Source organism: Barbus barbus, assembly GCF_936440315.1.
Source record: "Barbus barbus genome assembly, chromosome: 31".
Taxonomy (NCBI): domain Eukaryota; kingdom Metazoa; phylum Chordata; class Actinopteri; order Cypriniformes; family Cyprinidae; genus Barbus; species Barbus barbus.
The window spans coordinates 3,329,798-3,345,540 of record NC_136759.1 but is presented as its reverse complement, the minus strand read 5'-3'; the positions used below and the strand labels follow the sequence as shown (position 1 = coordinate 3,345,540).

The 15,743-nt window shown below is 34.9% G+C and overlaps 1 protein-coding gene across 2 annotated transcripts; it reads right to left on the bottom strand.

Annotated features, from left to right (window-relative positions):
- Positions 1–130: 130 nt before the first annotated feature.
- Positions 131–15,218, bottom strand: LOC306851009 (WD repeat and FYVE domain-containing protein 1-like). Of its 2 annotated transcripts, none has more exons than XM_079387020.1 (12): positions 15,015–15,218; positions 13,172–13,239; positions 11,951–12,024; positions 11,116–11,170; positions 9,381–9,531; positions 8,639–8,751; positions 7,869–7,995; positions 6,732–6,837; positions 6,317–6,418; positions 4,091–4,221; positions 3,896–4,004; positions 131–3,169 (listed from the first exon to the last, which is right to left on the bottom strand). In XM_079387020.1, exons 1-12 carry the CDS (start codon positions 15,149–15,151, stop codon positions 3,110–3,112), a joined length of 1,233 nt encoding a protein of 410 aa, XP_079243146.1. In that variant the 5' UTR covers positions 15,152–15,218; the 3' UTR covers positions 131–3,109. The 2 variants fall into 2 exon arrangements, with proteins under 2 accessions (XP_079243146.1, XP_079243147.1); XM_079387021.1 differs by having other exon boundaries at positions 15,029–15,189.
- Between the last annotated feature and the right edge of the window lie 525 nt (positions 15,219–15,743).

The window sequence follows — 15,743 nt, the reverse complement described above, 5'->3', positions numbered from 1 at the left end:
AAAGCATAGCAATATATTTTTTTCTTCCAATTTTCCATAATCTTTTCCCTTAGAATTCACCATAAGCACTAAAAAAATAAACAAGAACAACTTTAACATGCAATTTAAATGACCAGAAGAACTACAGGCTCTCTCTTGCATGAGATACAGCTTACATCTTTATTGTAATATTTCGTTCAATCTGACTGAAACAGCAGTCATCATTAAGACTTACATCAGTTTTCATATTAGCGGCAGAAGAGTTTTATATGAAAAATACAGATGTTTGAACTCAACTTTGTATACATAGAGAGAATAATACTTCATTACTGAACTACTGAAGTAAAGTAAGTTTTAGAAAAAAGCACATAGAAAAACAAGTCATTTAGAGTTATTTACAGTTTTAGGGTTTGATCATTAGAAGCCTGTTGAACTTTACAATGTTTCCAATGCCCGAGATAAAGAAAACGAGAAAAAAGATTTGTGTGATTTTACATGGTTGTTAAACTGAACCGCGATATCAGGAAAACTGTGTCAGTTTCAGTAAAATAGATGTTAAGACACATAAGAGCATTAACTCGCAACAAAAATGACATTAAATCTTTACAGGATGAATCGTTTTTATAATGCGTTTTTATGGTTAATGAAGGAAAAAGAATGCACAAAACAAAGAAAATAGAACTCCCTCAGTTCCCTGATAAGAAATTACAATCTTCGTAAGAATCTTTCCAATTAAACACAACAGCGACGTCATACAAAACCTACTTTCTGTGACATCATTGCATTCAACAGCTCTTCTTACATTCACATCCTGTTTGATTTTTTACATTAAATGAGGAAAGTCAGCTACAAAATCTTGTGAATGAGAATGAAATTATTTACAAAGCTCAGAATGGGACGTATATCGAAAAGAACAAGCGCTTTTAATGCAAACACTGGCACAGACGCCGCTTGTACCGTCAGATCGTGAACACACACACAGACTGTGCAATTCAGTGCAAGGAACAGAGAACTCGGAAAGACAATGAACGAGGGAGAAGGACTGAGAGAAAGTCCTGATGTGACATGAAAAGAAAGAACTGAAGTAAAACAAACAGCGCTGGTCAGTTATAATGCTTGTAAACAGGTTAGAATTATCTCTTCTCATTGGCCAATGTGACGTTAGTTGTGAGCTGTGCGTCAATTTAAAACATCTAACGGTAGCTTCGCACGCCACAAGCCTTTTTGAAAGAAATAACTATTTAAAGAAAAAGTCCATCCAAAGCGACATTTCCGTCATAATTTATCCACGTGGTTCCGAACCCGTTGAACAACTTCCAAAGCTTCTTAAGTCACATGATAGCTTCGTGTCAGGAACAAACCGCAAAGCTAAAACTCCAGCGCATCTCTCAAATCTCATTTGCATATACCGACTTAGTCAGGTTAGGTGTCATGTTGAATTAAATACAGCTGTGAGGGATAAATTTATGCACTGTATAAAATTCTTAGATCGTAATTTTCACATTAAACGCATGTCACTCACAGCTTCACTTTCATTTCTGTCAAAAATTAAAATTAAAAACGGCACTACCCAGACTAAGTCTATTTGTCAGGTTTGACATCAGCAAAAAATATTGCAAACTGGCATGTTAGATTATGCTAATGAGAAGAAACAATTATATAGCACAATTAATATCACGCAAAGACTATTTTTACTGTTAATTTTTGTCAATTTCGGTTTGTAGAAGTTATTATACGGATTCAGAAGAGTTGTAATATAGCGCACAAGTTGTATGGACAAATTTTATGATGCTTTGTTGGAGCCTCAGGCCTCATTCACTTCCAGTGTATGGAAAGAGCAGCATCAACATTCTGGTAAACATCTCATTTTCTGTTCAGAAGAAAGCGAGTGATTCGAGTTTTGGAAAGACATGAGTAAATGTTGTAAATGCTGGCAATTATTATAGTCTGTTTCAACCAAGGGATATCTTACAAATTCTGACAATTTCATAAACAGAATTGTGCTGAAATTTTTCAGAAAATTGTTTAAATCTCACAATTCTGACTTTTTATCCTCACAATTCAGAATTTATCTCTTTTTTCTTGCAATTCTTAGGAAAAAAAAAATATATGTAATTGTGAGACAAAAGTCGCAATTACTATTTTTATCCAATAAACAGAATTGTGAGATATAAATTTAGAATTTAGAAAAAAGTCAGAATTCCAATGTGTAAATTGGCTATTTTGAGTTTTTAATTTTTAATTTGCGAGAACAAAAATTCAGAATTGTGAGATAAAATGTTACAATTACCATTTTTTATGTTGGGGCAGAAACAGATATAATCTCAGAATCTCATCAATCTCACAATTGCAAGAAAAAAGGAAGAATCGTGAGATAAAAAGATACAATTGCTTTTTTTTTATTTTATCCCGTGGCGAAAACAAGCTTCCATACAATAATTTGTCGCTAAATCACAGAGAACCAATAATTAGTGCTATAAATAGTGTTTTACAACTGAACACTACTTTATCATAAAACGCTCCATGGACCTGAAACTGTCTGTCTCTTAGTTTGAACTCTATCTTCACTTCATTGTTGGGGTTGTAGTGACATTTTTTAGAGGGAAAACGACAAGTTTGTATGGGAATGTTCCGTCGTTACTATGGAACACTAATTTCCATGGTAACATGAGTGCTGGTTACTATGACCAGTAGTAGCATTCAAATTCAAAAAGGGTAAAATGGATAAACAAGAAAAATGGCTGAAAAATAAACAGGATGTGATGAAGGAATAGTTCCTGTGTACTTCTGGATAGAGGGAATACAAAATTTCAGAAACTTTCAGCCTGTGACAAAGCGTCATATATACACACACACACACACACACACAGAAAGAGCGCAAATATTGTGCTTTTAGAATTACCTTGAGTTCATGTTTGCTCAAATCCAGGTCATCATACCTCATAAGAGACATGAACGTCTGATTCATAAAATCAAGGAGCATCCCAACGACACACATATTCACATACACCGTGTTGAAGTGTCCGTTTTGCGCAGACTCCACAGCTGAAGGACGAGAGTTAGACAGGTAGGTGAGCGTTTCCATGATCTCTGTTGGCGGAGTGTGGGCGGTGCCTTCAGAAACAGCCAATCAGCGAGGAGAGAATCCCGCCGCTACACTGCTGCCCACCACCTGCGTCATGTCCCAGATCTACACACAGACCAATCAGCAGGGAGAAGATTTTATTCATCACAATCAGAACAAATGAGAATTCATCATGAATAAATGAATTCATTTTGAGTTTATTAACAAATTTGTTCTGCATATGTTGCATGCTAAAGGTAATATGAATAGCTTAGATTTTCGCTGTTGTCCTCGCTTGTTTCTTCACAATACCTGCAGAACTTCTGATGGTTCGGCTGGCGGCTGGCATAGAACGTGGGCAGGTTTATGCAAATGTTGGGGGCGTAACTATTAGTGATCCTGACTGTAACGTCACAGTCGGTGTTATGTTCTGATTCGCCTATTTTTCAGTGGTCTTTTGCATTCACGAGATTTACATAAGAAGGAGGAAACAATGGTGTTTGGGGGCCACGGTATGTCATTAGGCCACAAGTCGGCCACAAATTTATTAAACTATGTGTTCAATCAAATAATCCAGTCAGGGAGGAGATGTCAAAAATCATGGCTGATATAATTTCTATTTCATTTGTCACAGTAAAAAATGTTAATTGCAGTGAATTGTAGGATATGATGTTCCATGCAGTGTGATCTATTCATATACTGAACAGTGTGACAAATGTAGTAAGTAATCTAAATAATCAATGCATATAGCAATGTACATACAGTGTTAGTGCAGACACTGCATACTACACAAATTCTATGATGATATGCTATTTATAGTCACTAAAATACAAGAACAAAAGAGAACAAGACCTTAACAACTCGATCACTCCCAGAGGTGACCATCAGTCCTCGGCTCGGGTCCATGTCCATGTGAGCGACGCTGTGTTTCCCTTCATGAAACGTAGCCAGTGGAGTCCGACTGCAACACGGAAATGCAAATACACAAGAATAAGAAAAATCATCTGATGTGTTGACACAAAAGAGAAAAAACAAGAGAGAACTCACTCTTCCTCTTTGATTGTGTCGTAGCAGTCGTCACACATGCGCACCTGGAACTCAAAGCCCATGATGGGGTACGTGGAGCGTTTAGAACTACACTTCCCACAGATCGCCTTACCACACTTCCTGCAGTGATGCTGAGGACAGGAAATGACATGAGCATTACATCATGAAGCACTGAGATGCTTCGTTAAAAGTAGGGATGTAACGATTCACTCAACTCACGATTTAACAAAATGAGATTTAAGACAAATTATAAATTAAATGTGCCTTTTTATTATTGCTTGGACAAAATTCTGCACATTTCTTTGCGAAACTGAAATATAATACTATAATAATATACTAGTATAGCACTTGCACGTTGTTGCTCTTTTGTTGGTTTTGATTGCATCTATTGTCCTCATTTCGCTTTGGATAAAAGCGTCTGCTAGAAAAACTAAATGTAAATATTATGTAATTGTAAATAAACTAAAATTAAATTTTAAAACAAAACCCCAAATCAAATAAATAATACAAATAAAATAAATCTCTTCATATAAACAAAATAAGGCTTTGTCTGTGCTCTTTCCATTTAAAATTAGAGGCAACCACTGGATTTTAATCATGATCCAAATAAAGATGAAGCATAAAGTGCCCTCCATAAGTATTGGAACAGTAAAGACAAAATTGCTCTGTTGGCTGTGGAGTCAAGACATTTACAAATATGACTAAAAGATGAATATGAGACAAAACTACAGAATGTCACATTTTATTATTGGGTGATTCAACACACTTTTATAGTTTCATCCCTCTATCTGATGTGAGCATAAGTATTGGAGCAGTTGCCTCACAGGTCTTTCTAAGTGATCAGCTGTGTCCTGTTGCATTAATTCTTCAGATATTAAAAGCAGGGAATGTGTCGTATCAGTTATATCTATTACTTCTGTATTCTGAATCTTGCATTCGAGGATGACCAGGATGAAGATGAGTGAGCTGACTTTGAGAGAAAAACAAGCAATTTGGATGCTAAAAGAGGAAGTCAGTTAGAGCTCTAGCAAAAACAAAGGGTGTGGTGAAATCAAGAGTTTGGAAACCACCAGCAACACCAGCAACAAAAAACGACTTGATCGGCTGAGAAAACAACAGTAGTTGAAGACAGACAAATCATAAAAGCTGTGAAAACGAACCCTAAAAGACGTGTCGGTAAAATCACCAACAACTTCCAGAAAGCTGGGGTGATGCTCTGACAATCTACTGTCCTCAGGAGACTTTGACACAGAATTACAGATGCTACACAGCAAGATGCAAACCTCTGACCAGCACCAAAAATAGAAAGGCCAGATTAGAGTTTGCAAAAAAGCACAAAGGTGAGCCAGAAGACTTTGGGAACTGTGTTTATGGACCGATGAGACAAAGATGAACCTTTATCTAAGTGATGGGAAAGCAAAAATGTGGAGAAAAAGGGAACTGCAATGATCCCAAGCATACAGCCTCATCTGTAAAGCATGGTGGAGGTGGTGTCATGGCATGGGCATGCATGGCTGTCTCTGGAACAGGCCCTCTCAACTTTACTGATGACTTAATGTATGATGACAGTAGCAGAATGAATTTGGAAGGGAACAAAACCAGCTTGCCTACCAATATTCAAGAAAATGCCACCAGATTCATTGGGAAGTGCTTCATATTGCATCAGGACAATGACCCAAAACACCCTGCAAGTTCAGTCAAGGAATTTATAAGAGCAAAGAAATGGAAAGTCTTAGATTGCCCAAGTCAATCTCCAGATTTAAATCTGATTGAACATGAATTTCACCAGCTGGAGAGGAGAGTAAAGGCAGAAACTCCCCAAAACAAGTAACAACTGGAATTGGCTGCATTAAAGGCTGGGAAAAGCATTTCAAAGGATGAGACCAAGAGTCTGGTGATGTCTATGGGTCACAGACTCACTGCTGTGATTGAGCGCAAGGGATCTGCAACTAAATAATAGCTTTTAATCTTTTATATCTGCCTTATGTTCAACTGTCCCAATACTTATGCTCACATCAATGAGTGGGATGAACTCTAAAAGTGCTGTTCTTTTTATTTGGTAAAACATGTATTTTTCATTTTTGGGTGAACTCGTCCTTTAAGACAACTTGGATGTACAGATGCGTAACAGGCTAAAATCATCAAAATGTTTATGAAGACATGATGTCAGAGGGGAGAAACCGATTCGGATTTTTATATTTTTAATCACACTGTTGCACTCAGTACCTGTCGGAGCCCCATGGTCTTAGTGTCCCACATCTGCTTTATATTCCAAAAAAACGGCTGTCCGCATTTCTGACAGGAATCGCTGTCCAGCCACTGCGGAGCCTGAAAGAAAGAGTTACAGAGAGAGAGATAACGTACATCTCCATGACATTTTGAGTATGAGTCGCGTTCCGGTCACCATAGAGATGGATGTGACTTTGATGACTGACGCAGAGGTTGCCATGACGACGGCAAGAAAGTTCGTCACTGCTTCATGATTAGACAATTTGGCCATGAACTCGTTCAATCATATGCTCTAATATTGGAGTGTGTGTGTGTGTGTGTGTGTATGAGAGACAACTTCCTCTTTGACCAGCGAGTCTATCTGAGCTTGTACTACATTAGTATTTACAAAGAATTTTTAATTATTTAGCACCTCTTCTCGTGTTGTCTCCATGTTCCACACTGTTATTCCTCCATCGGCAGAGCAGGACACCAGCTGATGGGTCAACGGCAGATACCGCAGCGCCTGGACCTTCTCACTGAGACAGACAAAGAGAAAATGACTGACTGTCACAGACAACTGACTTCCCATATATGCAAAAGTTTGGGGTCGAAAGATGTTTAATGTTTTTAAATAAAGTCTCTTATGCTCACTAATGATGCATTTATCTGATCAAAAACACAGTAAATAAATCTGATCAAAACAGTAATATTGTGAAATATTATTACACTTTTAAATAGCTGTTTTCTATTTGAATATATTTTAAAATATAATTTATTCCTGTGATCAAAGCTGAATTTTCAGCATCATTACTCCAGTCTTCAGTGTCACATGATCATTCAGAAATCATTCAGATGTTCAGCTCAAGAAACATTTCTGATTATTATCAATGTTGAAAACAGTTGTGATGCTTCATATTTTTGTGGAAAATGAGACATTTTATTTTTTAGAATACTTTGATGAATAGAAAGTTCAAAAGAACAGCATTTATTTTATACAGAAATCTTTTGTAACGTTATAAATGTCTTTACAGTCACTTTTGATCAAATTAATGCATCTTGGCTGAATAGAAGTATTAATTATTAAATGACCCTAAACTTTTACATCACTCTGCATTCTCTTTCATCACACATTATAGAATAATTCAAACTCAAATCAATCCTTCACGTTCAATTATTTACTTATTTGGCAAGCATCTATGAAATAAGAAGATAAACGTACAGTCAAACGGTCATTATTGCAAAATGAAACCCATAACGGTCTTGTATCAAAATCACTTGGACCAGGTGATTTTATTTTGCGATAAGGACCGGTTGAGTGTGTGTTACCTCTTACATCGCTACTTTCGATTGTGTGGGCTAAGACATGTCAGAATCGGTGTATTTTGGAACAACACACATGCTCAACGACCATTAATGAAATCTTCATTAAAATCATTCACTTTCAGAATTTTCTTTAAAGAAAAGAAATGGAACTGAAAATAGAAAAACAGTTCTCCGTCTTGGTTTCTATTCAATTTACAGCCTGGTATCTCATGTGGCAGTGTGTGTGTGTGTGTGTGTTTCTCACTGGTGTCCCTGCAGTAGTAATGTGCGTCCCTGTCTGCCACCAATGTCCCACATGATCACACTGTGATCAGACGCTCCAGAAAACAGCCACCTCTGAACCGGGTCCCAATATAACGCACCAACACTACCTACAGACAGACAGAGACAGGCAGACAGACAGAAGCATGTTAAAGGAAAAGCTCAGTTGCTTTTTTTTTTTTAATAAAACTGTGAAGACAATCACAAATGACACTCAGATATACGTGTACATGTTGAGGAAAAGCAAGCTCTAGTTTAGAGATAAAACTGTCCTCAAAAGTGAGCTAAATCTGACAATAAGGCATTAAGGTATTATAAACATTAACATTATGAATTTCTGTAAAGCTGCTTTAAAACAATCTGTATTGTGAAAAGAGCCATACAAATAAAATTAACTTGACCTTTTGGGACGTCGTCAAAGTTATAAATTATATTTTTGATTTTTATATTTTCATACAGTATTTATTAATTATCTATCTATCCATTATGTATTAATTTGAATATTTTTAGAAATAGCAAAAGATTATGCCAGAATACTAAAACTATTTCAGCTTTTAGATATATATTTCCGACATTCGGTATTCTTTTGTATCATGTTGTTTAATAGAGGGTTTTGTGTGACCCTTTATTGGAAGTGTTAATGGTGAAAGTGATAAGACCTGAGATGCAAACCCCCTCTGAAACCCCTAGACTATAGAGTGGAACGTAACACTATATAAGCATGGTAAACGTGTGTTTTTGTGGCTGTCTTACCTTCATGTCCCTTTAGTGTAGTAATGACAGAACATGTCTGTTCGTCCAGTTTCAGCAGAGTGATCTGACCTGAATAATCTCCCACAAAGGCATGCTGGGTATCGCTATCATATCTACATGTGTAGTCAAGAAATAATAATAAAAACCTTAAGATAGTTTTATAACACTAAATTATTTGCCAGTCCAATTAAATGCATAATGAATCTATTTAATCTGATTTTACAAGATTATTGGTATCAAATGTTTGAAAGACATTCAGGAACTAGAGATTCATGAGCTGAACTGTATGCGAAGACATTAAATTAATCAAAAATGACAGTAAAGACATTTATAATGTTACAAACATACATTCTTTGAACTTTCTATTCATCAAAGAATCCTTAAAAAATAAATGCATCACGGTTTCAATAAATTATGTTCACATAGAAAAAAGTTATTTTAACTTGTAATAATATTTGTATGTGTATTTGTATTGGATGTGTATTTAATCAAATACATGCAGCCTGGGTGAGTCAGGGAAAGTTATTTTCCACAGTAAGGTACTACACTATTGCACTGCTCCAAATAAATTTACATTACATTTAAATAATATAAAAAAGTCATTTGACTGGCATGTTACCTCCAGCACTGCACTCAACCACAATAGAAACCACTGAGATTCACAGAAAGCAATAGAAGCATAAATCAAATGTAAAAATGCTTTCAAATATTTCTCAGAAAGAGAGACTGAAGTGAAGGATACTGTAAACAGGAAGCCCATGCGCCGAAGCTGTGGCGTCCCAGCATAGAGCCGCTCTGAGTGCTCATCCAGCTGATGCTTTTATCATGACCCGTACTGATCACCCACTGACTCTCCAGAGAGAAGATGAGGTCCGACACACGGTTCTGATGAGCTGCACACACACACACACACACGCACACACACACACACACGCTGAAGATCAACGTTCAAAATTATTATTTTTTAAAAGTATATACTGCATACTAGGTTTTCTTTTAAATAGTATGTGAAACTTTATGCAATATGCATGATAAACAGTAGTGCGCTACATTGTCGTCTCACGACTTCATTTGCACCAGGTCATTAATTAAAACTATTTAAAACCATTTTTGTCCATTTAAATGAAGCTGATATAAAATAAAATATAATTATTTGATTTTAAAATAATAATAAAGAAACAGAAATTTGAAATGTAGCCTTGGCAACTAACTGAAATAAATTTAAAGAACTAAAATGACTGAAATTAAAATTAAACTAAAACTGAAATATCAATAAATCAAAACTAAACAGCAATATAAAAATAGTAATAATTTACAATAAGGTCCCATTAGTTAACATCAATTAGAGAATTAAATAATATTAACTAACAATGAGCAATGCAACAGTTACAGTATTTATTAATCCTCATTAATATTAGTTAAGTTCATCGTCAGTTCATGTTAGATCAGGACCATTAAATAACATGAACAGAAATAGCTTTTGATTTTAATAATGTATTAGTAAATGTTCAAATTAACATGAACTAAGATGAACACATTTTTATAAGTATGAAGTATTTAGTTCATGCTAACTAATGTAGACTTACTCCAAAATGCACAAAATAAAACTAAAATTTAAAAGAAATCTAAAAATAAATAGATTTGCACGCATGCTTAATTTTTAAAAATTAATTCAGCATTTTAATTCATTTTCATTCGTTTTAATGAATTTGCGTCAAATGTCCAAACCTTCAGCGGTCCAAATATTTGTATCTTTTTTTGAATTCTTTCTTCTGATTTGCCGCACTGGAAATAGACGACGCAGTCGAGCACATTGCATTGTGGGATACATTGTTACATGAGCGCGCTCTGTTGTTCTGCACATTATGCGGATCATTAAGATCCAGCACACAAACACACCCTTGTGTGATCCGCTTCATGTCCTCAGGCAGAGAGTTTTCTGCGTTGAGATGTTTGTGGGACGATGTCATTATCTGATGACGTCATTGTGTGTGCAAGCAGGGCAACTAATAATATAATGGTATTATACCAGAAAGAAGCAACACCACATGCAATTCACAATACTAACTAATTCATTCACATGAAGCGAACTGCAATATTTTACAGTTATTGGTCAGAATACGGTCTCTCTCTCACACACACACTTTCCTGGCATTGTCCTGTTTTCTCCAGACACATTTTCCAGAGCCGCTCTGACTCATCCACTCGTAATCATCTCGTGTGTGAGTGTGTGTCCAGTGAGAGCTCACATGGGACTCTGAGCCCCAGGGCATGCTGGGAAAGAACAAATGATCCTCAAGTGATCGGGTGGGGCTAGAGTGAGTAAGTAGAGTGTGTGTCTGTTTCTCTCTCAAGGAAACAAACACACACACATTCCCCCGGAAACAGAGAGCACGTGTGTCTTACAACCACGCTTCAGCTCTGCTGAAATCAACCCGTCTTCTAATGGAAATGACGCTACATGCCTGTGGTTTTACCTGGGTATGTTTTGACATGGTTCATTTTGTTGAAGTCTTCTGAGATGAGGAACTCCTGAAAGACAGAAACAAAGAACATTACAGATAAATGACACAGTGGCTCAGTTTATCCACTTACACACACTCATGTAGTCACAAACTAAGATGACTTTCACAAAACGAAACACAAAATGAGACATGGTGTTCACAGTAGTATTTTCTTATACACTGATCAGGCGCTCAAGACACAAAAAGGACAAAAAAAGGACCATATTTCATCCTCTATTGTTCCTACTGTACATACAACACTGTTTAAAAGTTTAGGGTCGGTATTTTTTTCGTCAAGGATGCATTGAATTAATCAAAAGTAACAGTAAAGACATTTATAATGTGATAAAAGAGTTCTATTTCAAATAAATGCTCTTATTTTGAACTTTCTATTCATCTAAGAATCCTACGAAAATGTACAGTATCACGGTTTCCACAAAAATATGAAGCAGCACAACTGTTTTCACCATTGATAATAATCAGAAATGTTTGTTGAGCAGCAAATCAGTATATTATAATGATTTCTGAAGATCATGTGACACTGAAGACTGGAGTAATGATGCTGAAAATACAGCTTTGATCACAGGAATAAATTACATTTTAAAATATATTCAAATAGAAAACTGTAATAATATTTCACAATATTCCAGTTTTCTTATTTATTTTTGATCTAATAAATGCAGCCTAGGTGAACAGAAAAGACTTCTGCAACTATTTAATATATATGAAGAGGCAAGAGACATAGAGACAAAACACTGAAGATTTGGAAGCACTTTGGCCCTCAGGGGGGTGATAAAGTGACACTCACCACAACAGCCCCATTGTCCTGGCCTATGAAGATCCTCCTGCTCTCATGATGATATGACACACAGGAACACGGAGCTGGACACAAACACAAAGACTTGACCTACTTCATCACAGAGTTCTGCTGCAAAGGCGAAGTGTCTATCTGTGCTACTGACGGCACCAAAAACAACATCTGTGTCTGACTAGTGTTGTTACTCTTAACTAAAAATAACACTTTTATTAAATGATTAACATTTAAATTATTAAAAATACATTCATTATTTAAAAAAAATTAAATATGAGAAAAAGATTAAATGAAAATTGGAAATGTTGACTTTTTAGTTTTAAAAACTAAAAATTAATAACTACAACTATTTTTTTCTTTAACTGAAATAACACTAAAATAAAATACTGGATGAAAAACCTGCCTTTGAAAAAATGAAAAAAAATGCCTTTTAGTTTTAAAAACTAATATCTAAAATTAAGTTTTAAAATCTTTCTTTAACGAAAATAAAGTTAATATAAAATAACAAATATTAGATGAAAAACGTAAATAAAAATTTGAAATGTTGCCCACACAACTAACTGAAATAATTAAGTTGAAATTGAATTACTACAATTACAAAAGCTGAAATAAAAATAAATTAAAGCTAAAGAAATTTGTTAAAACACACTAATAAAAATTATAAAAATTATAAAACTTAAACTAAAATTATAACTGAAAATATTAAAACAAAAATTAATAAAAAAAACTAATAAATAGTTTGAGCAATTTTTTTCCAACACTCCTAATTTTCTCAGTTCGAAATTTTTGCACGTAAAAAAATAAACATTGTGTCAATCACATTTGCACATTGCCTCTGAAACTTTCATCCGTCAAAAATGTTTTGGATCAAGTTCGATTTTTTGCGTTTTCGCATCCGTGGCATGCATTTTAATAGGAAAGGATGGGGAATACGAAAAAAACTGAAAAATGTATGCAAAAATTTCGGACTCAGTGTGCAATGGCCTTTACCGATGACACCAGGGAATATATGTGAGATATGAATAGGTGATATGGTTTCTATGGTAACAGAGTTACCATAGCGACCATACCTCTGCATGTGAACACTGTGTAGGAAGAATGAATTATTTTTATTTTGGTTAATTTACTGATGACGTTCACTATGTCATTCACGTCAAACCTGCTCTCGCTATATCTGAGATGAAAAAGTATGTGATTTTTTTTGGGGGGGGTACTCACAGGACACAGTGTGGTAGATGCTGGGCCAGTACTGTCCACTGTCCCGCTTCAGCCAAACTCGAATTGTCCTGAAAAAAAGGAAAAAGAAAAATTGTAATAAAACATACAACATGCAAATCAACCCAAGTATATTTTATATATATATATATATATATATATATATATATATATATATATATATATATATATATATATATATAATTTAAATGTGACATATTGTATGAAATATATGGAATATAAATAATATAATAAAATATATAAACAATATAAAAAATAATGTTATATAAAAAATAAAATAAATAAAATTATAATAAATATAATAGTAAAAAAAACTAACAAATATAACCCTTTGAAGTGTTATGGTCAGGCACAGAAACACATGTCCCCACAGATTTTTTTATTAAAACATAGTAAAATAATATATGAAATATATCATTTTTTAATTAATAACTAATTTAATAATTAAAAAAAATAAAAATAACCCTGTGAAGTGTGCTGGTCATGCACAGAAGCACACGTGTCCACAGAGCAGCTGAAATCTCAATTCCTTCAGTTTCAGTTCCTGCTAAAATCTCAAGCGTATCATATTTTGCAAAGTTTGTGCATCTGCTCTCATGTGCCAAACATGTAGGTAATCAGCAAACCACCACATATGCATCTCCACTAACACAGTCTTGTCTTGTCCAGAGCCGTTAAAAAGGCCTCATCAGTCAGCAGTCTTGCCAAAACCACAATCTTTCAACATTTAGATACCAAACAAATCCTATCCTTAGAAGCAAAGCCTGTTCATTTACACACACTCCAACTATATGAATGATTCTGACAGCACAAATAAGACCTGATCTTTAAACTCTCTCTTTACCAAAACATCTCCTTTAGATCTGCTTCTCAAACTAATTGAATTCTTGCCAATCTTTAAACTGCACTTATTCTCCTGTTTAGCGTTTAAAAAGATGTTTAAATCCTGTCTTAAATGGAAGTTATTCTTTTGAAACACTGAGACTGAGGTCCTTTGCTGGACTTTAAAGCTGGTCTCCCAGCACATGAACAGCCAAAACCCCTCGAAAACCACAAAACCTCCTTAGACTGGTTTAAGAAGCATTCCTAAGTAGTTTTTCCACAGAAACACTATGCAAGCAACAAAGAACTGCTCCAAATATCATCCAAAAAAAAACACGTCCAATTTATGCCACAGTTAAATGAGAATTAGCCATTCAAATAGTGTAAGGAACTGAGTCATTTTACATTTATCTTTGATGATAATTTGGTTAATATCAATTACACAACAATAACTACAATAGTTCATAGCTGTAATAAATAATATATAGTATTTTGGCCTGTAAACTGATCTCACAGTCCAAAATCTGAGACAAAACACCATAGATACTATTATTATTGTTAATGTAAAATACAAATAAATCATCATGAGATCTCATTTAAACTGTGGAAGGTTTGATTTTGAGTTGTGGTCACATTATGGCAGCTGTGACTAATACTAACCACACTTTTACTGTAATAATAATAACTGCATATGGGTTTCTACAGAGAACTATGATTAACATGGTAATTCATAATTCAGATAAGCAATAATAAGTGTGTCAAGTTCAAGTGCTTCCCTTCAAAACACTAAAAGACAAACAGCACCGTGATGTTTTGGACTGGTACTACAGAAACATGGTAATCCTGCAGTACTGTGGTAGGTGTATCACTGTACTGTGCTATTATCGTGGTACCAGAAGAGTATAAACACGCACGGTCCTTAAGAAATAAACAGCCGGATTAATTAATCAAATAAGAGTTGAGTGTTGAGAGAGCGTTAATCGTCATGTGTTCATGTATGCACCTGTCCTCGCTGACCGTGATAACCCCATCCTCCTTCGGGATCAGCACCGCCGCGTTCACGCCGTCGCTGTGGCCCTCGATCTTGTTGAGCAGGACGGGTCTGGAGCTCTGGGGCCTCGAGTGAATCTCCGCCGCCATGATTCCCAGTGTGTTCCTCTCGAGTCAGCTGAGCGCTCAGTTCAACCACAACAGCGTCAGATACCGTAACGCTCCGAGAAAACGCGCACGCACTGCGTAAAGGCCCACGTCTGACCAATCTACTTTAATACTGTGTACAATAAATGTGTATATCGTGTAATATAATATTGTGTATCAGCATATTTTTTTAATATTTTATTGAATGTTGTTAAATTTATTGCATGTGAATATATTTGGCCTAACATTAGTATAAATATAACATACATATAGGCCTATATATAGTATAAATAATAAGTATAGTATAAACCATTCTATATATAAATAATTTTTTATATATTTTTGGATTTATAGGATTTGCCTGTTAAGATCATAAGTAGGCTATTCGTAACAATATGTAGGCCTAACAACATATATTGCATATTTGATTAATATTTTATCAACAATTATTTTTATTATTCTTAGTTAATTCTAAATAATTGATAATTGTACATATAAATAATCTACACACACACACATATATATTTGTGCTGTCAAACATTAATCGCATCCTAAAAAAAAAGATGTTGTTTACATAACATATGAGTATACTGTT